Source organism: Actinia tenebrosa, unplaced genomic scaffold (assembly GCF_029948245.1).
Source record: "Actinia tenebrosa isolate PJP-AT-01 unplaced genomic scaffold, QUT_ActTen_1.0 PGA_scaffold6__47_contigs__length_16458017, whole genome shotgun sequence".
Lineage (NCBI taxonomy): Eukaryota > Metazoa > Cnidaria > Anthozoa > Actiniaria > Actiniidae > Actinia > Actinia tenebrosa.
Genome location: NW_028292583.1, coordinates 5,874,997 through 5,897,037, shown reverse-complemented (window position 1 = coordinate 5,897,037; position 22,041 = coordinate 5,874,997). Strand labels below are relative to the sequence as shown.

Sequence of the window (22,041 nt, the reverse complement as noted above, 5' to 3'; positions counted from 1 at the left end):
AGCGTTTTTCTTATCGATATACTCCTTATTTAACCAGTCTTGGTATGCCTGTCTTTTCTTTTCATACTCACCCATTTGTCTTTGATATTCTTCGAGAGCCTTGTCATGTCTTATTTTCTCATCATCAACTTTTGATGAGCCTCCTTCAATTGACTTAGCTAAATAAGAACCACCCACAAATGCTGTAGCGTTTAATACAGCTCCAGCTATCATTACAGCTATTGTTGCCATCTATATATATATTCTTATATAGTATATTATTCTTATACCAGTATTACAAATTTGTTGGAATAATCTTTTTAGTCTCGAGATAGTCCTTCAAATACATAGAACCAGCAAGAACCAAAACCCATTTCCCATAGTTAGACAAGGAACTTGATGGGTCATTAATAAAAGATTCTTTCATGACTTTCTTACCTACATACCCAATTCCAGCAGCAATCCCTACGGTTACTGCAGCATCCATGGTGGTTTTCACTAATTTGTTTTCAGTTGAACTTGACATTATTTTATAATATTAATAACTATTTTTATTTTTATATGAATTTATTCCATACCTATTCTAGGTACTGGGATTTTGGATGGCTTTGTTGGTTTAGGGGATAATTGTAATTCATTCATCGATGAAGGAGCTGGTAATTTAGGCTTTTCGTCTAGATTAGTAGGTGGTGTATTAACCTCATAATTATTATGCTTTCGATATCTAAGATATAAATCCAAACCTGTTAGTCCGATACCAACCATTGTTAATGCTGTTGTTAGTGATATTTCCGGCATCCATTTAGAAGATTCCACATCTTCATCATCAACAGGTTCCAATCCCTTCTCTTGTTTAAGAGCTTGTTTAGCCTTTTTATGATATGCTGCTAGGCGTTTACCAGCGGCTACCCTTTTAGGGTCCTTGGTACGTTCTAGTTTCTGTTCTGGTTGTTTTGTAATTTGATCAATTTTTTCACTATCAGTTTCAGACATTTGCTATAATATATAATTATATTTATATATTTATATATAGTTTTAACAAATGCTCAACAAATGCTCAACAGACTTCTTAACAATGCTCAACAATGCTCAACAAATGCTCAACAGACTTCTTAACAATGCTCAACAATGCTCAACAAATGCTCAACAAATGCTCAACAAATGCTCAAGAGATGCTCAACAATGCTCAACAATGCTCAAGAGTTTTCTCAACAGTTTCATTAATATACTTATCCATATCAATTTCATCAGTTGGTCCTTCCTCCTTTTTAACCAAAGTTTTATAATCTATGTGTTTTATAATTTGGAGTAACCCACTTCCAAGAGCCACAAATCGCCCGCCTTTTAAAACGATATACCCTGCTACATTAGAAAGCTCTTGTCTAACCATTGGATTACCCTTAAGATCAGAACATAGTGATTCCTTATCATCGATTGGTAGTGCATAACTAGCTATCTCAGCAGCAACCTCAATGCTTGTGTCAATTAATGATCCAGTAACTTGATTACCCATTATAACTTGATATCGGTTGTAATACCTCTCAACATCCTTGGATGGTAATCTTTTAACATCTCCTAGACTCATCTTCTGACCTGTGTATGCCTCGATTGTACCGAGCACTGATAAAATAGATAATTGTTCACGTTTTTCCTCTATCTCTGCGCTATTATTATCTTTCTTATCAGCTGTTTTCCTCTTCTTACCAGGTTTCTTTTCCTCGATAGGTTTTACTTCTGGTTCCTCGGGTATTGTTTCTAGTTTATTATCTGCAAACTGATCCAGGATTGATTCCATGTTATATATATTATATTAATATTTTACCTTTTTATGCTATTTGGTATATCCACATATGTATGAAATGGGTGACGAAGACAGAAACAAATTCTAGCATATTTTTCCGATTTTAGTATTTCCATAAAATGTTTTCTATGCTCTGTATCTAATCCACTACCATATTCGTCGAATAATGTCTGATTTGATAACCTGTTTGGAGAAAAGAAACTAATGATGCATCCAACGTTTTCACGAAATGGTTTGGCAATTGCTGTCAGCTGTTGTGTAAGAACCCATACTGATATATTCTCATGCCTTCCGCTAAATGCTAGATTCAATAAATTTATTCGAAATTTGTTTGAGATCTTTACTAAATGCACAATCGTCAAGAATAACTAATGTCTTATAACCTGAAAAAACAGTTGTTATATCTGATAAAATATCATTAATCTCATCAACATTACTAGCGTCTGGTGTTATAATAATAAACCTTGGGTCGTTGTTACCAAACCCTTGATACGTCTTATTTTTTATATAAGTTGGGCAAACTAATACTATATATTCAAAAACATTTCTATATACACCTCTTAATTGACTTATCAGGTATTTAGTCTTTCCTGAGTTCGTAGGCCCTGTTATGATACAGTGAAACGGTAATTTATCTATTAACTCTTCCATATATTATTAATAGTAATTTAATTTTTAATACATAATTGATTTCAAATCTGCCTGTTGATCCACCATTATTGATTTCGAATTTGAATGTTGAGCCTCCATTAATAATTTCAAATTTGGATGTCGAACCTCCATAACAGCATCAGCAACGACAAACATGTGACAATTAATATTGCCAGTTCCTGCAGCTGTTCTATTGAGCTCTAGTTTAACTCCATCTTTTGTAGAGTTCAACAATAGGCCGGAGCCATGAAGCTCCTTATCGTAATACGTTCTTAGATCAATCCATAGAGCAAACTTGTCATTATAAAAGTCTTTTTGGGTGATATTATCAGTTACACCCATCTTTTTCACTATTGCAGGCCAAAAGTCTGTCTCTAGCATTCCTTTGCTAAATAGCTTATTAGGCATGCCATCTACGTTGATATTCACACCAGTAAGAGCTGGATAAACAAACTTTTCCGAGTCTCTTGCACCAACGACATAAGGTTCTGTAAACAACATTAGAATTCCCGTCATAGACCGTCTTGGAATATTAACATGCTCATTAATCACGGAATCTTTGGCTTTGGTAATAGTAAGTGTCTTATGCAGTAGCACGTTTTCATAGTAGAATCCTTTTCCTACCTGATAGTTGGACAGCGCCTCTTTGGCAAGGTAATCACTATGAATGCACTCATACTCCAATTCAATATTAGAAAGGCTATAATTGTGTTCTTTCGAATTGTCACTGGTGATAGCAATATTCTTACTCTCTACCAGGGTAATTTCGAATGTTATGGTGTTGGATAACGCCCTAGGATAAAAAGCACCGTGGTCGTCTAAGATAGGATGATTAATGGCTAAACGATATTTTTTGCTGTAGATGCCAGCTAATGCAACCTCCTTTGGATCTGTGGATGATTTATCCCCCGCGGCTGTTCTTAGCTTTCTCATATTCGCAGAGGAAATTCCCTCTCTTAGCATATTTTCACGATCCCTTTTCATCAGGAATAAATCATGGTAAGTTTGGTATAAGTCCATGCGGTTCGTATCCTGTAAGATTTCACCCCCATAAAGCACTCTCATACGCGACACTAAGTTTCTGGAAATGTTATTAACCAAAGTGTTGTTTGCATGCCCCATAGTTAAGGTAAGATTAAAAATAAGACCTACACTTCCAGGTATATAGACCATATTTTCGCTCAATTTTGGGATGTGAACGTACAACGTTTCCCCTGGATTTGCGCTGCTCGGATTAAAGGTTACACGGTGAAGTGTTCGTTCGGCTTTTAGAGCAAATGCCTTCTTTGTCTCTCTATTAATATCAAGGACCTCGCTTATTGATTGACTCATTATATAATATTATAAAAGATTATTATTTTATATAACTTATATGGATAATAAAAAATTATCAAACCATTATTACAGCCCACAAGGTTACTGGAAGGGTTATGAAGCTATTGATAAACTAGTCGACGTCACTAATATTGAAAAACAAGTTGTGAAAAAATGGTTGGAAAAGCAAGCATTATGGCAGATATATTTACCTAAACCACAGTATATTCCTAGATACCATTGGAATGTTGAGAAAGTTAATCAAATACATCAGGCAGACTTACTATTTCTACCTCATGATACAGTGAAACGAAAGATATACAAATATGCTCTTGTGGTTGTTGATATAGTACTCAACAGAGTTGTCCAGAGGGTTTGAAAAGATATACTCCAGACGTTTGAAATATCCTGAAACAATTATCGTTGATCCAGGCACTGAATTCATGGGTGAAGTTACGAGAATAATGAAAAATAAATCTGTTAAAGTACAAAGATCAGAAGCTAATAACCATAGATCCCAAGCATTAGTCGAGCGTGCTAATCGAACCATTGCAGAGAAACTATTTAGTCACCAGTATGCAAAAGAAATGTTAATGGATAAGAATGAAAGATCTCGCGAATGGGTCGAAAGACTACCAGCTGTCATACGTGGTATAAACAGTGGTGTAAAGAGAATAACTGGAAAAGCCCCTATCGAAGGAATAAAGCTGAAAGAAGTACATGAAAATCATGTGAATTACGAAAGACCTGTTGGATTATTAGAACAAAGATTACCAGCAGGTGTGAAAGTTAGATATCTTTATCAACCTGGTGAGTTGGAAGGTGGTGGTAAAAGAGCAACAGACCCTGTATGGTCATTAAAAATATATGACATATCGAGAACTGTTGTGTCAGCTAATCAACCTGTATTATATTACCTCTCTGATGGTGCACCGAAAAGAAATTTCGTCAGAGAAGAATTACAAGTCGTACCTGAAGATACTATGCTCCCACCTATCCATCTATAGTAATGTATTGTAGACCGGCACAGCTGTGCCGTGACGTCACAACTTTTGAGATCTTACTTCGATAATTTTTTCATTACCAACTTTTGTATACCAACTTTTTAAAAATAAATGTTTGTATATCAAATTTTTTAATATAATTTGCTTGTCTTACTTGGTTTATCGACTTTCTGTGAAGCTATTCTATCATAATTATCAATTACACCCTCATAACGTTTTATTAGTTCACCTTTTTCACGATCATATAGTCATTCATCAATATTTCTATAGCCTATAGCCTTAGTACTGATACCATCTGATTCTATTTCTCTTTTATCATCATCCCTCGATAATGCTACTTTGTTAACAGTTTCCGTATATATTTGATGCTTATGACTCCTGATTACATTCATCTTCCTCATAATTTGTTGCCCCTCAAATAGACATTCCTTATAGTCATCGAATGATATCTCCCTTTTAACGACAGACCTTTTAACACCCTTACAACGTTTTGCTTCTTCAATATCTGTTTTATAAGCGTATAACTTAGCTCTAAGACCTACAAATTCAGTAATCTCTTGACCTGCTGTCTCATCTTTCATCATACCAATAACCTTTTTATTAACCCTTTGTTTTACTCCTTGGTGATCTTCTGGATAATTACTTGTATCAAACTTTGTCTCTATATCTTTCTCAATATCTTTATAAAAATCATCTGTTTCAATCTCATACATAAGACTGTCAGTATCTGTGAATAGTAGATTTGCTTTATAACCATATTTTGGTTTTATATAATTATAATGAAAGTCGTACATCAAATTCTTCGAAAGATCGAGTATTGACATACCTACATATATGGGTTTGTCGAATACTAACTCTGTTTTACCCATATGAACAGCAGCTAAATTTTCTGAGAATATCGTTCTTTTCTTATAATTAGGCATATTAATCAATTTTGCTGTCTGCTTTTCATTCGTTGTCAGCCTAATGTCTTGTCTGTTACGTATGTTCTCCATTGTCTTCCCAAAAACGCTATTGTTCATCAGTTTGAAAAAGTCTTTTTCGAAATCATTTTTAGCCTTCGTACGGAGTTCTGTGTTAAGACTAATATATTGTTTCAACCACTCAGACTCATGAAATGTAACACCTCTGTGGATATTCGTTATTTTCAATCCAAGACTTTCATACAATTTCAACGTCTCATGATGTACTACATATTTCGTCTTATCAGCTAGGTTAGGAATAAGTTTTTCTACTCTATTAATAACTAGTCTCTCAGGTGCTAATGGATACTCATTATGAAGATCATGTAATTCAACTGGATAACCTAAATCTACTTCTAGTATGCATGGGTGTTTTCTCCAATTCTTGAGCTCTAGTTTATTCATCCATTTGAACCCGCGGGATGGTAACTTCTGCGACATAGCCCATCCGTATAAATTATTAGCATCTAGGTATTTGATGAATTTCGACTTTTCCTTATTATTGAACGATTTCATGTATTTGTTATTAGCTTGTGCATAACGTTTACTAATCATTGAGATCCCTCCTCTTATTCCAGATTCTATCATTAATAGCATTTCACTATCTGACAACAACTCAAGATTAATTTTTGTCTTTTTCAGCATAGCATCCCAAGATAGTCCCGGAGCTGTGTAATACCAACATGGGTCTAACTTATAATTCTCCATACACACATCTCTGAACGTCTCAAACACGTCAGCTAATAGGATGACATCACTCTTAAGATATAAATCATGATACTCTTTCATAGATTTTATTTTGAATGTTTTCCATATTTCTTGTGCATGTTCGTAATCAGTTATGGTAGTTGGTGTATTATTCAACTTGTTAAAAAATGCTTCTATCGGGGGTAGAGATGTTTCATTTAATTTATCTAATGTACTAACATAGTCATATGGATAAACACCTTTTCTAAGTAATAGATCAAGCTTTTTACCCTCATAGAAAAAATTCATATTCTTACACTGTTTCTTCTCTAGATTGCTAACTAATGAATCTAGACTCGAGGCCATAAATTTTAAACTGTCAATGAATCTAATCTCACGTTTAATGTTAACAACCTTACCACTCTTGTCTTCAAATGTATCTACTATTATCTCCTTTTTGAAACTAATATACTTTTCTTCGTTGTTGGGAATACAATCTATTTTCCCTTCTGTAGAACCTAGATTTTTGATAAATAAATGCGCATCATAACCTGCTAAATTATGGAATATCACCGGTATATGCTTCGGTATCTTGTAATTCAAATTACACTCGTTATGTGCTGCACCTCGATACTTACCTGTAAGATGGTCATGATCTAATACCTTATCACCATTCAACTCCTCATCACAAATATGACATCGTGTAGCTTTATCATAATTCATATTATCCTTGTCCGTCATATTAACCTTCTTATTGTAATGATATCTTTTATAAACATTTTTAATAGTATTTTCTATCGATTCTACAAATTTTTGACTAATATCCTCATCCTCTGACTTAGCAGTATATTTATACAATTTTGGTTTATATATACTATCATCATAACATTTTACCATATAACAATAACCAGATGGTTTATGTTTTTGGTATTGTTGAGTATATGATCTTTCATCATTTCGTTGGCATGTATCGATACTCTCTGTTAAGCATTCAAAATCTGCATATATGACAAATGGGACTCGCATAGAGTGCCTATAATTATTAAACGAGATCGTTGATCCCTTTTTTGGTAATGTAATTTTAACCGCCTCGTGGTTCTTACAATACTCATAGTGTATGCCTAAAGCCTTTTTAGTTTTAAACGAGTTGAGACACCTTTCACAATAATACCTACAATGACCATTTTTAGTTATTTGAGATGATATTAACCTACTCATATTTTTTATCCAGCAATAGTGATTAGTCTCTTCATTCGATATTAATAGTAGATTTATCGTTTTCTTACTATCTTCATTTTCAACCTCACTTATCCTAATAGGTACAGACTCATTAATATATCTATACACATTTACTCGATATCCTGGATTATTACTCTCAAATTTAGTAATCTTATCCAGCTGAACAGGAAATTCGATATCATCCCAACATAGTTTTTCACTATTATTCCTAAGAGCTTTAGTTATCCTATTTGGATTCTTATGAGAAGGAAATAAAGCTGTTGTAACTGCCCATTTGAAGCATTCATTATCCTTATTAATAGGATTAACAATAGCCTCTTTACTCTTCAATTTTCCTGGTAATGGGATATAAGATTTTGCTGTCATAGGCTTATATTTATCTATATGAATATCTAAATTCTCCACTTTATTGAATATCCAACCCGATCCACTATTTTGGAAATTACTAATCTTTTCTAATATATCACCTGTCAATGTTTCATAAACATCTTCTATATTCGTAGCTTGTACAATAATAACTATATTACTATGAAAATATCCATATGTGTATACAATCTCTTTATGCTCCTCTTTATAAAATACACACTCTAGTACTAATTTCATTTTTATTGGTTTTTGATGTTTTTCAACCGTTCTAATAACTGTGGTCTTATACTTTTCTATAAACGATTTAGGATCAATCTTTTCCTCACCTTTGATCCTGTAAGACGATAAAAAACCCTTCATTGCTGACTCTTTCTTGTATGCAATATTCATTTCCTTTTGCACATCACCTGTATTTTTCATACTTTTATAAATATTATTAACCTCGTTTTTCAAATCATCCAAACGTTTATTGGCTGGTTTCTTAACATCTGGTGGAACATATGATATGATCCAGTCAGCAAACTCATTTAATTGCTTCTGAACACTGTCTGTAACTGTTTTGATCATATTTTTGTTAGATATATTTGTAGCTTTTACCGGTTTTAAAATTGGTAGATCAATTTCTGGTACTGATTCGTCCATTATACTATTCAACATATTATTATTTGTCATATTATTATTATTTATAGCTTTTTCCTTATATCTGTTTTCCGAGAACATTTCTAATATATAATATAACTATTTCTTTAAGCCACTTTCACATATAATTATTTTTTTTAAACCTAGGATGTGAACCTAGCATAGGAAACCTAGGATGTGAGTCTAGGGTGTGAACCTAGGGTGTGAACCTAGCATCGGAAACCTAGCATCGGAAACCTAGCATAGGAAACCTAGGATGTGGGGCGATTAAAATAACCATCCCTCAATCGACAAATATTATCCTTGATAACATTAAAAACATAAATCAATTATCAGAGCTTCGTTTGGGTTCCATCTTTTAGTCGTTAATAATATCTAGGCAATATTTTAATCGGGTAATACCACCCCTAAAAACCAGCTGCAAAATCAAAAAATAAAATCTATGGCTAAATTGTGTCCGAACTGGCCAGTGCCCTCTACTACATGTAGTTAAAAATGGAAGCTTCATCTGGCTATTAAATAAGACTGAGTGATATTATCAATCCTGCATGTCTATGCACGATCAAACAAAAGTAAAATGTAAGGCTAACATAAGGGCATGACTAAAACTTACAGATCAAACCATGCCATGCAACCAAACTCTGGGCTTGGATCTATACCTAAGCAGGGGCACTGCTAACTCAAACTTGGAATGTTTAAAGCTAAAAAGGTATATTGCTTGTTAAGGAACTCAATAGATGGTTATATAATCAATGATTGGTAATTTTGATCACACTCTATTTTCACAGAAAAAGTGTAGAAAATGTGGAACTAGTGAATGTAAACTGTAAGTTCTGTTTAAATTGATTTCATAGTTTAAATCGTATAACATATGCCGATATTCTAGTCTAGAATAACTAACTATTCTTGAACCTAACCTTTTAGGCTCTTGTAATTGTTACATTTCAGGGCTAACAGCATGCAACACCAAGGGAAAGCCTGTCACCATTACAGAAAGTTACAGAATCAAATATTCAAATCCAAAAGAAGAATATAAACCCTCAGATCAACAGCCATCAAGTAATAAGGTAAGATACATTGGCTACAATGACAGTATGTTGTTTGCAGTCTGTAATATACATCATGTTCATAGGGCATATGTATCATTGTGTGTATGTATCATCATCTTCATGTATTATCATTTGTAAATTTCATGGAAAATTAATGAGGGTTGAAGCCAATCCAGCAACACAGAAATCGGGTCACATGAATATCATGTAAACCTGATACAAACCTTACAATGAAAATGCTAATTAGATACAACCACTAGTGGATCTATACTGTTCTGATACAGCACTAGTGGTCGTATCTAATTAGCATATATTGAATTCAAAATTGTTGTATGTTGTATTGCCCATACAATCACTTGCCTCTGGCTCTTGATTGTATAGCCCTGCCGCTCATGATTACGTATGATCATCATGCACATGTATTATCGTGTATCATCGTGCATATGTATCATCATAATCAGGTATCACCATCATGTATCAACATCAGGTATCATCATCATCATGTATCATCATCATGTATCATCATGTATCATCATCACATATCATCATCATGTATCATCATCATGTATCATCATGTATCATCATAATCAGGTATCACCATCATGTATCAACATCAGGTATCATCATCATGTCACTGCCATCATCATCATTTAATCACCCACATTCATCATGTATCATCACCATTTAATCACCCTCATTCATCATCATCATGTATCAACACCATTTATAGTGTACATTTCAAATGAAAATAACTGGTGTCAGCTATTTTACGTTTTGTTCAGGATGTGAAGTATATTTGCCAGAGACCTGCCCCTCTGAATCATCCAAATAAGATATTCACAGTAAGTAGTATTCTATTATCATATATAATAATTCACCTTTGCCAAAGGCAGATCATTCGCAATGCACACAATGCATCCCAATTCTGAAAACTGTGATCCTCTTAATTAATGTTATGCATTGATGCAGGATGCTTTAGAAGTCCTTGAACGTCATGCAATTTATAAAGACAGCAGTCAGAGGGATATCCGTGCCTTAGCATTCCGAAGAGCAGCTTGTAGTTTGAAATCTTTACCAAAGTATGTCAATTTTCATTTATATTTATAGATATAAGATACAATAATTGTTATAAATCTCGCATTTTGTTTGATTAAAGGCGCGTGCTTCATGAGAGCACACAGCACGCATGGGGTGCCATAGCTATCCAAAACAACGGTTATGGTAATTTGTATTTTAAAAAAGAAATAAAAAATACTTTCCAGCTGAACGGTGAGCGCGGCGCGCAAAGCATGAGGATAAAATAACCGGCCCTAAGCATTTTTGGAGCTTAAAAAGAGAACCAAGCAAACGTGGCGGTAAAGTGAAATTGTTTTTATTCTTCCTATTACAACATGACGGAACATTAAGACAACTTCCCATAAGAATGGTTAATGTATGAGTGGAAAACGTACGGCATTGCGGTCCGTTACAACGCGTACACGATAACATTAAAATGCCTTCCCATTGTCAACCAGTAATTCATCCAATCAGAAAGCACAGTCACGGTGCTGCAGCACCGACTCGTACGAATAAAAACCACTCTAATTCATCCAACCACGCGTGACGACGCGTAGTTACGGATACGTAAGATATGTTACGGCTACGAATTTTCCTATCACGTTCCCTCCTCATACGAAAACCGCTTTTATTCATCCAATCACAACGCGTAGTTACCGCTATATGGTAAGATACGTTAAGGCTGCTAATTTTCCGTATCGTTTCTCATACGAAATCATCTTTCAGCACAGTGTGCTATCCAACATGGCTGATAAATTAGTTCAACTACAAAAACATAAAAGCGAACTGTTTTCTCTCACCTGTTTAGAAAGGTGGAAAAGATGGTCGAGGTAGCAAAGCTTAGTCACTTAGGAAATCACAGCCGAAAAGTTATTCAGGTATGTTATAACACTTTAACTTAATAGCATTTTTTGTTCTAAAAGAAAAAATAAACTCGAAATTTAACACTTCTCCCGACCACAGGAGAAAGATTTGCTGTTGAAACCGTATCCCCTTGCATTCACGCTGTTAAATGCACATTACAGTCAAACCAGCTCATACCTTCCTACTCAAGGTTCAAAGATTCATTTTATTATTACAAGCTTGATTTCCATCTCGCTTTGAAGCTCAAAACATCATCAAAATGTTTGAACCTTGGCAGGAACGCATGAGCTGGTTTGACAGTAAGCCCTGTCTTGCCGCGTTAATTATACAGTAAATCCATCCCTTTTTCCTGGGGTCGTGGATTTCAGTTGACTAGTGCATAACTGCCATTCATATGTGTAAGAAGAAAACCGTTAATTCATAGACGTTTAAAATTATTTAAAGGTTATTGCTTTTTGCATAGGAAATACTTGAGAAAGGCGTTTGTGATGAGGTGGAAGAAATACGAAAAAGTGACTTTTTTCATGCAATGGAGGTTCGTTTTTAAATTTTCTAAAAGTTCTCCAACTTTGTATTATATCATTTAATTGGGTTAGTGGAACCAAATTCATTCTATATATTTCCTGTATTGTTTTCTGCAAATAATTTGTCTTTAAATCAAATTTTTTTTAGAATTTCTCTCCTGTATATGGGTGTGGTCCAGCCACTGGTCGTAAATGGTTTGAACAAGGTTACAGATCAATCGAAGATGTTAGACAAGCCTTAAAAGACAAGACGCTGAAAGTCACTAACCAACAGCTTGTAGGTAGGATATCTCTAAGTGGGATATATTAGAACTTTTCAGCTTGGGCGTATAGCAGTGTTTCCATTTCAGTGACCATGTGTCAGGTATTCTCTTGAGAATAAGATTCTTTGTTTGGGTTGTGTCTTATCATGGATGACTGTTCAACAAAGAAATGATACTCTAGAGAATGACACATGGTCTGAAATGGGAAAACATTATGCCCAAGGTAAAGGTCTAGGCTAAACTCATGACAAGTACAGGTAAACTATGGCCGTGTCAATGATACAAAGCTGAAAACCCTCAGAGTTTATGCATTTTGATACAAATGTTTGATAAACCAAGTGAAAGTTTATCTAGATATCAAATGATTTTGGTCATTAGCACATCTTTTTGTTTGTGTGAGTGGATCTGCCCCTGAAAGTGTTGCTGGCAAAAGAGCTTTGTGGGAGCCTTCTGTAATCTTGTTGCAGGTGACCATGTCCAGGCAATGTTGAGTTTTGTCTGGCAGAACTAAAGCTATATAGATGCTACGAACCAGTTTCGATTTTTTTATCGCCTTGGTAGCCTTTGTTATGTTAACTGCAAGTGCATTTCAAATTGTCCATGTTATCAAAGTGCAGTAATATTTGCACTACAATATGGATGCTATACAACAAATCAAAATATGACACCCAATTTGAATAACTATAATATTGTTATACAGTTCTGGACTGACTAGCCTCTCATAAATGTGAAAATCGTTTTTGCTAGTCAGAGTCCAGAACAATAGTTATTCAAATTGATCGAACGCCGTATTTGGATTCTGCATATGAAACTCTGCTATAAGGTTGGATTTGCTTTCATTTTGTCAATAACAGCCAGATACTTCTAACTTGTAGGTATTCGATTTTACGAGAGTGTGGTCAATGGTGTTTCCAGATCAGAAGCAGATGCCATAACACAATTAGTAACGACTCAAGTAATGGATCCATTATTAATACTTGAAATTTATGTCGAAATATTAATCCTCATAGAAATGTTTTATCATTCATGGTCTCTGAAAGGAACTCAGAAAAAAAGAAATACTACAATCTTTAAAAACTAAAATCTTTCTTGTTGTAAGAGATAGTTCAAAAATGTATATTACAGGACTAGCAAATGTTTCATAATTTTTTTGTTTTGTTTCTTTTTTCTTCTGTAGCTGGATGACTTGGAGCCAGGGTGTACAATTCAACTTGTCGGTGGATACAGAAGGTAAAATTAATTTCTTGAATTATAATAAACCCATTTAGCTTGAGCAGAATGATTAGAAAATCAAAATCATGTGTCATTCTCCTATTCTAGGACTGATTCTACTATCGTGGATTTCACCAATCTGGGTTTTCACGCCAGAAAAGCATGCCTCAGTTATGCTTCCAAATGCTTAAGACTCTGCTGATAAGCATCAACCTTTTAGTCTGCATTCCTTTTTTCATGTTTCGGCATCATTTTGATAATTTGTGGGAAAGAAAATTATCACAAGGAAGCTGAAATGTGAAGAAAGGAATGAAGACCAAAAGGATGTTTGACATTTGGAAGCATGACCAAGGCATGTTTTTCTGAAATGAAAGCCTAGATCGTTGACACCCATAGCATTCATCTGATTCCATTTTGTTTGCTTACAGAGGAAAGACTTCAGGTCATGATGTTGACCTTCTAATCACACATCCAGATGATAACAAAATCTCACATTTGTTAGTGAAACTGGTCGATAGACTAGAACACCTGGTGAGTGCATAAAATTGGAAATTATCCACTGTTTTCCCATTTCAAACCAGTGTCATTCTCTAGAGTATAATTTCTTTGTTTAATGGTTATGCATCAGAAGACACATGAATATGGATACAACTCAAACAAAGAATCTTATTTTCAAGAGTGACGTGATCTGATTTAGAAATGAAAAAATATGCCATAACCATATATTAGTAGAGAATGCAACTCTGAAAGAGAAATTCATAGTAAACGAATTTAATTGCTATTTGTGAACATTTTTCTTATTTGTTTTCATTTAATATGTTCTGCATCACATTCCTTCTTTTTTCTCTAGCTTAATTCATCCTTTCCTTTTCTTCTCTCCCATCACTTCCCTTCTCATCTCTCTTCTATTCTCTTCCATTCTTATCTTATTTTCATTTCGTTTTTTTTCAAAAAAGGGTCACATTGTCCATAAAGATATCTCTGTTGGTAAAACTCCCATTCACAGGACAGATGACAAAAAGAAAACGTAGGTATAGAATTTCTTTACAGTGTTTTTCTTTTGTTTTCCTGAATGTCTATGGCTTTAAGTTTTGTTATTTTCTTCTCAACCTATTGTCATTGGCTTATCTTTTGTATTTTAGTGTTGGAGGTGTAATGGACCAGCATGATCATTGTTTTTGTATGTTCAAAATGGACACTAGTGATGAAAAGAAAGAGGTTACACCTGACCTGGTCAGGCGTGTGGACCTTATTGTTGCACCTATGTCACAGTACCCCTGGACTCTCCTGGGTTGGACAGGATCTAAGGTATGCACTAACATTAGCTACAGAACATTTTCATGTCCTCAGGTATAACATAGGACAGAAGGAAAAAAGGGCAGATCCAGGGGGGGGGGGGGGGGGGGCAAAGGGGGGCTGAAACCCCCTTCAGAAAACAAAACAAAACAAAACTGAAGAATCAGATGCTTTTTTTTTGTTTTCCATTGTGTTGCTCAATTAGCCCCCCTCCCCTAAAATTTTGGCTGGATCTGCCCTTGGGACACATTCACTTGTATTATCAATACTTTCTTAGCATTTTATTATTGTCTATTACATTTATCCAAAGTGGGCTCCCTGTGGGTATAGTAATGGTGAATTTCCCTGCACTAGTCACACAGTATTAATACAGTTATTGGATCACCAATCCATCCTTTCCAGCAATTTAACAGATCTCTAAGACTGTATGCAACGAAAGAACTCAATATTGCAGTCTCAAATCATGGAGCCTGGGATAGAAGCAAAACGGTTAGTTTTCATGATCAGTGGTAGATTGAATGTATTAAATTTATTCGGTGATCTTATTTGGAGGAGGGCTCCAGTGTTTTACAGGGTGTGGCAATACTAGGGTGCAAACAATACATCTGTGAAATATTAGTAAAACTAACTAGTTACACTATTTTATGCTAATATAATATATAATTATTATATTGTTTTCTTTTGTTTAACTAGCACTATTTTGAACAATTTAGTAATTAGTGTTTTACGGATATATTGTTTGCACTCTAGCAGTTGAGGATTGCTCTAAAATTACTTTGCCTTACAAGTTTCCTGTGACATTTTGAAAGGTTACAGCAGTTATCTTGCAATCATAATAGAGACCTTGGACAATTATTCACATATCTCTATCGTCAGTTGCTCTTAGTAATACCCCAACCATGTAGAATTATTTTTATTTATTAAACCATGAAACTAAACTTACTTGTTTATATATAATAATTATAGTCCAATGGAGAAAATATCTATTATCCCAGTCTGTTATTACCTTTTACTCACAATTTTTCTGATAAGCCTTTTCATAGTTTAAGAATCGATTCCACTGCACATGCAATTTTATCCTGAATTTCTCACCTTCTTTTGTTTAATTAAGAACAAAAGAAGGTTTAGACAAAAGAAGGTGAGAAATTTGGGATAAAATCGCATGCGCAGTGGAATCGATTCTTAAACTATGAAAAGGCTTATTGGCTGAGAGCCTACAATCATTCCCTGCATGTTAAGTTGACATAATAAATGTATTAACCCTTGAACTATCCCTTTAAAGCCTCCACAGTCAATTGAAGCTACCAATGAGAGAGATATCTTTGCAGCCTTGAATCTCACATACAGAGAACCAGAGGAAAGAAACTGTTAGATAATGTATGCACCTTACTATTAAGTCACTTATTTACAAGAATAAGCTTTTATTTCATGAAAATATATATTAGCATTATAGTGATAAGCTGAAAATAAGGCAGAATGCTACAACACGTTTTTTTAATTCACAACATTTCAAAAATTAAATATTTGAAAACTGATATTATTAATTATTTATACTAATAATTAATGATGAAAGTTAATTTGTAAATACACTGTAGTATATTTATTAATGAATGGCTTTGTAGAGTGCACTTACTAAAACGGTGAACATTAAATAGTACTAATTAGTACTATTTCATACAGAATCCTTTGTTTCCTATTGTTTAATTATCACTATGTAGTGCTAAAAATTAGTATTTGTTTCACAGATTTAGTGTGAGCACTCTACATCGTAATCATGAAGATGTTCTAGCAGCCATGTTAGATGATTCTTAATCAAACCAGCAAAGCTTGTATAGGAAATGTCATGATCTGGAGTACAATTTGAAAGTTTTTAAAATTGGACTAGCCTTTATTATATTAGGAGAGTCCAATCTGGGTACTTTCAAAACATCACAAATATCTATAAATTTTGGATTGTATGAGAAGATTGTGCAGTTTTTCGTTTATAATACACTCAACAAAATATTATTTAATACATTATTTAATTGTATTTGTATTTGAAAAGACATCAGACTATGATTGATATTTAGCTGTAGTACTAAACATTTATGGGATACCAAATTTAAATAACAAAAAATGTTGATAAGACTAATATTAGAAGATTTTCAGTAATTCCATCGTCATTATCAGTCTAACAACATTCTTGTAAGCATTTTCCATCTAATTTAATATAATAAATTAATTATAAATTATAACCTTGCAATCCAGTAATCTTTTTAGTACAAGAACATAGTCTCTTCTTGCCTTTTCTTTTATGCATGGTCATTTTATGTTTTAGTAAGTACTAAGAATATCACGGAACTGTGGAATAGACCCCTTTCGAATTCCAAATTTACCGCTGTGTTTCTTGATTACAGACTCATTTGCACAGGGTTAGCCTCGAGTTTGTGCAGAATATTCACGTGTTCCAGTCAAGGTCCATCGAGTTTCAAAATGTTTGTATTGTTGAAGTTGTGCATTCTTTACTTTTCTGTTGGTACTTGTGAATATTTAAACACTGATTCGAGGCTAACCCTGTGCAAATGAGTCTGTAATCAAGGAACACAGCGGTAATTTGGAATTTGAAACTGGTCTATTGGCCCAAGTTTTCTTACATGTATGATAGTCATGCCCACTTTAGTATGATTGTCCAGCCCATTTTCATTAATAAATTCCAAGCAGCCCAGGTGAAGTTTCTGTAATGCCAACAATTTGGCTCCAATTTGATCACAGGCATGTGGAATTTTTTTGAATTTATCAATGACAATGGTGGGGAAATCATACAAAAATAGGCAATTGTCATAAAAATTAACACTTTAGCCTGTTCCACAGTTTGGTTATTTCTATAGTATCAACAAGTGGTTTTTCTTTTTTTTCTTTTCTTTTTGTTGCGATACCAGCAAAGCCATTGAATATTGCATGCCTTTGCTACAGTATTTCCCCATGATATTGTGAGTTACTCTATAGGATACTCTGGACACCAGTTTGGTTTTGACTCTAGTTGCAATCACCAGCTGATAAGGACTGTAGAGTGCAGTGCGTCATACAGACTGTATATCAGTGAAACAATTGCTAACTAAGAGTGTAATACAGGGCTTGAAATAACAGCTGGTCATCTGTCCAGCCTGAATTGGAACTTGTCTGGTCAAATCTTTACCTTTTCGGTCATTTTGACCAGTAGCATTGAAGAACCAGAAATGAGGTATGGCTGCGCTAAAACTAATTTGGCCGGTCATCATTACTGGCGACTGACCAGCTGTTATTTGTATGTAGCCCTTTAATATGCTTTAATTAGTTCTCCTTGTTCTGCCCCAGTGATTATACAGTATACATCTTTGATTTTGTTTCACAATATAGGGGGTGCCCCTAGCTTAGTGAACCAATTATTCTAAAAGCAAAACTATTCATTTAAGTAATTCTAAGACAGTGTCAAGATCAAATGCAACCAACTTACTCGGCTTGTGTACAACTTACTCTACATGATTAATAAATTTTTGATGAAAAACCATCATTTATTTGCCATCTAAAGAAAGCCTATAATTAGAATGGTTCATGGAATATACATTTAATAACATCAAAAGGGTAATAGGAAGAAAGGGGTGGGGGGATTTAATCGGATTATAATGGCTCAGGCTATATGTACTCTATAGCTATGTATCCTAAGCAATAAACTTTTTTTCGAATTCACACAGTGACCACAAAACAATAGTTCCAAGTCAAGGTTGAATAGAGGGTTTGCACCATCACATGATGGCAGCCATGACAGGAACAATTGATTCTGGTCTAATCTGATTTACATGAGAAAGAATTCAGTTTCCCAGGGGAGAAAGACTCTATTGTTATACCCCCTGTCATGGCTGCCATCACGTGATGGTGCAAAGCCTCTATTTCATAAAATACAGTAAATGTATGAACACATCAAGTCTAAACTTAATTTGATTCTGGAGCCTGCTTTGTGATAAAAGCAAATTCAGTAAAAGTCTATTTTGCAAACTAGATGTGTATAGGTTAGGGTCACTATACACAGTGTATTTAATCCTTAAATTACATGAATTTACTTACCATTTTTGAATAACACGTATTTGAATTTCAGATTAACTCTGTTTTAAGTGGCTTTTAAGCTGAAATACAAATTAAAACAAAAAGTAATTTTGACACTAAATATGCATTAATCACAAAATGTTGCACACTGTTAAAAAAAGCTTCTTCAACATCAAAGGGAATTAAAGATTTATTAACCAAACCTGGTCAATGTTGAGCAAAAGGAATGCAGGAATGGTAGGAGGGAAGAAAGGGAGGGATGAAATAGAAAGGGAGGGAAATAGGAAGGGAGGGAGAAAGAGAAGTAACAAAAGAGGGGTGGGGGTGAGGGTGGGGGGAGAGCCAACAAACTTACATCTGTTTTTTTCATCAATTTTATTCCAGCCTTCTTGAACTCCATTTTGGTATCACCACACATCTTTTCACAAATAAAACAACAAGCATCTTCCACTACGAAGGTATTGAATCCATGTTGTGTCGCATCCCTTGAAGTGAACTCCACACAATAATCCAGGGCTAAGCCACAGACATAGACGTCTGTAATACCATGCTTAAGAAGAATCCCAAACAGTTCTGTCGTACAGTAGTGTCCATTGCTCCAGAATGCAGAGTAGCTGTCAACATATGATAAATCGCCTTTCTTAACCACAATAGTACTCTTCTCTGGAGGCTATAATAGAATCATATCATTATGAATAAATTGTAGATAAGCTTAATATTAACAGGTATTTCTAAAAAAATACACTGACATCTTTTCCTATAGAGGAAACCAGTGACAAAATAATCTTTCCAAAAAAAGAGGCTTTGGCTTGTTCATGCTCTTTTGTTCATATCCTGACCAACTTTAGGGCCGTCTAAATACATGTAACTTATTATTGACTGTCAGCAATATTAGACACCTTAAGCATTGTTAAGCATCGAGGGCAAAGAAGCCAAAAGGATGACGCTAGAGTATTCAAAATGGTTCTTTGTGTGCAAGCCATCATCTTTGGAGTCCCTGTCCTGGTTAGAATATTGGTAGAAACTTTTCGCCATCCTAGCTTTTGAAAGAAGGGCAACACTAAGGACAATGGCATGCCCCGGGGGGGGGAGTTCTCTTGCCCATTTAGGGTAGGGATGTGCCGCTGAGCCCTGACCCTGTTCCAGAGTAAAATCGCTGAAATTCATACCCAGCCTGTTCCAGAGCAAGATTGTTGAAAACCATAACCTGTTCCTGTATTGCGAAAATGGATACCCTGTTCCAGAGAAGAGAGAGCATGATTTCATATACCCTGTTCCAGAGCTATAGTAGAATCACTAAAAACTATACCCTGTTTGGTGGCATGTACCCGTATAGTGAATATAGGGGAATACCCCACCCCCCCCCCCCCCCCCCCCCCCCGGGTGGCATGCACACAAAGAACCATTCTGAAAACGTACTTAAGCCATTGTTTTTATGTGTCCCCATAAAGGTCCCCATTAAATGATTATGAGGTACCTTCAAATCTTTATGTAGTTCTGAACCCCAAGAGTTCTGCACACAATGAGATGGCCAGAGCTTCTGTTTCAACACTATTGGTTTTGAGTAGATTACTGTATCATATATCTTTGCATCTTCAGCCGATACAGGACTAGATGGATCCAGTGGATACAGAGACACATTGTCAATAAATGAGCAATGGTCAGGCAGGTGCCAATCTAATGTATAGACTACTAAATCGAAGCGTTCCTGTTTAAGGATGTCGTTAATGATGGGAACGACCTCATAGCCATCTTGTCCTGCTGGACAGTTCTTGAGTGCTAAACTACCAGTAATGAAGTCATTTTGTATGTCTACCACAATAAGAGCTGTTTTTCTAGTGCCATCCTATATCAAATAAAATACTATTAGAGACCCATGTATTTTTGTACACTGTAGCTTAAAAAATATTGAATGCAAATTCAGTTACAAGTTTTGTGTAAATGTTTTCTAAACTCCTGACAGTACTGACACACGGTGCAGCATTGCACACAACATTGCAAGCAGCAAATTTTAATTGGGGTGACACACATTGCAACAAAATCAATGTTACATGCTTGCGTCAGTCTGCTATGTTAAGATATTTGGTCAGCAGTTATAAATTTTATGCAAGCTGATTGGCTGGAAATTTCAAAATGTTGCAGGTAATGTTGCAGCAATGTTCACATGATGAAATTTGTTGCACTCAATGTTGTAAGAGTAGAGCGCAATTCAATTTCAGATTTGTTGCATGCAACGTTGCGTGCAATAAGTTTGGGGTAGACACACACAAGCAGCCTTTCTATGCATGAGTTTAGCACAGGCCAGTCATTGTAATGGCATCATTCTAATGTTTTGATGCTCTAAATATAAAGAACACCCATTTTCACTTCTTTACGGCAAAATTTCTCAGAAACCAATTCAAAATTTTTTGTACCTTCCTCAGCCAGAATTCCCAGCATGCAATAAAGACATCCATGTCAAATGCGTGGCCTTCCTGCAATGAAAATAGTACTGTCATAAACTAGTAGAGTTTAAATAAATAAATTATAAATTGTAAATATACTTATAAAAATCCAATCATTTTCTCGGGAAATAGGGATTAAGAATATTTTATTTCATTCTTACCAAACTTCGTCGTAGCTGGTCCAGTATCTGGTCAACTTGGTCTTCTTGTAAGGCGAACCATGAGGTGATACCAGAGAAAATATCCTGGATAAAAACCACCAAATTCTCTCTAGATAAATCTGTTTCTGAAAAGAAAAAACCACAAGTTAAATAGTTAGATAAGACTATAGTTTCTTCTTCTGTAAGAGTATTGTTTGAGAAATTTTCAATAAACTTACGAAGTGAACAGGTTTTGGCGAGTTGTCGAACACGGATACGCAGTTCCTCAAGTTGTTTGTCGTTTTGACCTCGAATTTTATCAAAAAAATGAGAAATCTTTTGCAAAGACATGCTAAGTATGGATTGAGTTTATCAGCAGTTGAAAATTCGATCAAAAATTCCCAGATAAAATATAATTCTTGGTTCTGCAAAACCCTGTACCCACAAGCAGCAGACAAGAAAGCAAACTGACAAAACCAAACAATCTCGTTC

General features: G+C 34.9%; 4 protein-coding genes across 10 annotated transcripts in view; 1 reads left to right on the top strand and 3 right to left on the bottom strand.

Annotated features, from left to right (window-relative positions):
- LOC148905917 (uncharacterized) overlaps positions 1 to 3,763 on the bottom strand; it is a 6,526-nt gene extending 2,763 nt beyond the window's left edge. Inside the window, exon 1 of the mRNA XM_089038845.1 lies at positions 2,567 to 3,763. Coding sequence (XP_088894971.1) covers positions 2,567 to 3,763 — 1,197 coding nt within the window. The remainder of the gene's footprint in view (positions 1 to 2,566) is intronic.
- LOC116307670 (DNA-directed DNA/RNA polymerase mu) overlaps positions 1 to 16,325 on the top strand; it is a 22,851-nt gene extending 6,526 nt beyond the window's left edge. Inside the window, exons 1-15 of one of the 3 annotated variants that reach the window (XM_031717945.2) lie at positions 9,056 to 9,351; positions 9,431 to 9,468; positions 9,591 to 9,709; positions 10,474 to 10,533; positions 10,661 to 10,770; positions 11,556 to 11,625; positions 12,075 to 12,146; positions 12,284 to 12,416; positions 13,274 to 13,353; positions 13,576 to 13,628; positions 14,039 to 14,141; positions 14,567 to 14,637; positions 14,753 to 14,918; positions 15,309 to 15,395; positions 16,189 to 16,325. In XM_031717945.2, coding sequence (XP_031573805.1) covers positions 9,266 to 9,351; positions 9,431 to 9,468; positions 9,591 to 9,709; positions 10,474 to 10,533; positions 10,661 to 10,770; positions 11,556 to 11,625; positions 12,075 to 12,146; positions 12,284 to 12,416; positions 13,274 to 13,353; positions 13,576 to 13,628; positions 14,039 to 14,141; positions 14,567 to 14,637; positions 14,753 to 14,918; positions 15,309 to 15,395; positions 16,189 to 16,278 — 1,338 coding nt within the window. In that variant the 5' untranslated portion in view covers positions 9,056 to 9,265 and the 3' untranslated portion in view covers positions 16,279 to 16,325. Of the gene's footprint in view, positions 1 to 9,055; positions 9,352 to 9,430; positions 9,469 to 9,590; positions 9,710 to 10,473; positions 10,534 to 10,660; positions 10,771 to 11,555; positions 11,626 to 12,074; positions 12,147 to 12,283; positions 12,417 to 13,273; positions 13,354 to 13,575; positions 13,629 to 14,038; positions 14,142 to 14,566; positions 14,642 to 14,752; positions 14,919 to 15,308; positions 15,396 to 16,188 lie in introns of those variants that run through there. The other 2 variants (XM_089039185.1, XM_089039186.1) reach the window with 2 other exon arrangements.
- Positions 1 to 22,041, bottom strand: part of LOC116307669 (uncharacterized) — a 27,923-nt gene extending 5,882 nt beyond the window's left edge. Inside the window, exons 1-7 of one of the 5 annotated variants that reach the window (XM_031717943.2) lie at positions 21,789 to 22,040; positions 21,571 to 21,695; positions 21,380 to 21,439; positions 20,443 to 20,811; positions 19,321 to 19,635; positions 18,987 to 19,045; positions 15,173 to 18,458 (exon numbers count right to left, since the gene is read on the bottom strand). In XM_031717943.2, coding sequence (XP_031573803.1) covers positions 19,019 to 19,045; positions 19,321 to 19,635; positions 20,443 to 20,811; positions 21,380 to 21,439; positions 21,571 to 21,695; positions 21,789 to 21,900 — 1,008 coding nt within the window. In that variant the 5' untranslated portion in view covers positions 21,901 to 22,040 and the 3' untranslated portion in view covers positions 15,173 to 18,458; positions 18,987 to 19,018. Of the gene's footprint in view, positions 1 to 15,172; positions 19,046 to 19,320; positions 19,636 to 20,442; positions 20,812 to 21,379; positions 21,440 to 21,570; positions 21,696 to 21,788 lie in introns of those variants that run through there. The other 4 variants (XM_031717942.2, XM_089039187.1, XM_031717944.2 and 1 more) reach the window with 4 other exon arrangements.
- Positions 4,998 to 5,618, bottom strand: LOC148905916 (uncharacterized). The gene has a single exon (XM_089038844.1). The coding sequence runs from the start codon at positions 5,616 to 5,618 to the stop codon at positions 4,998 to 5,000; it is 621 nt and encodes a 206-aa protein (XP_088894970.1).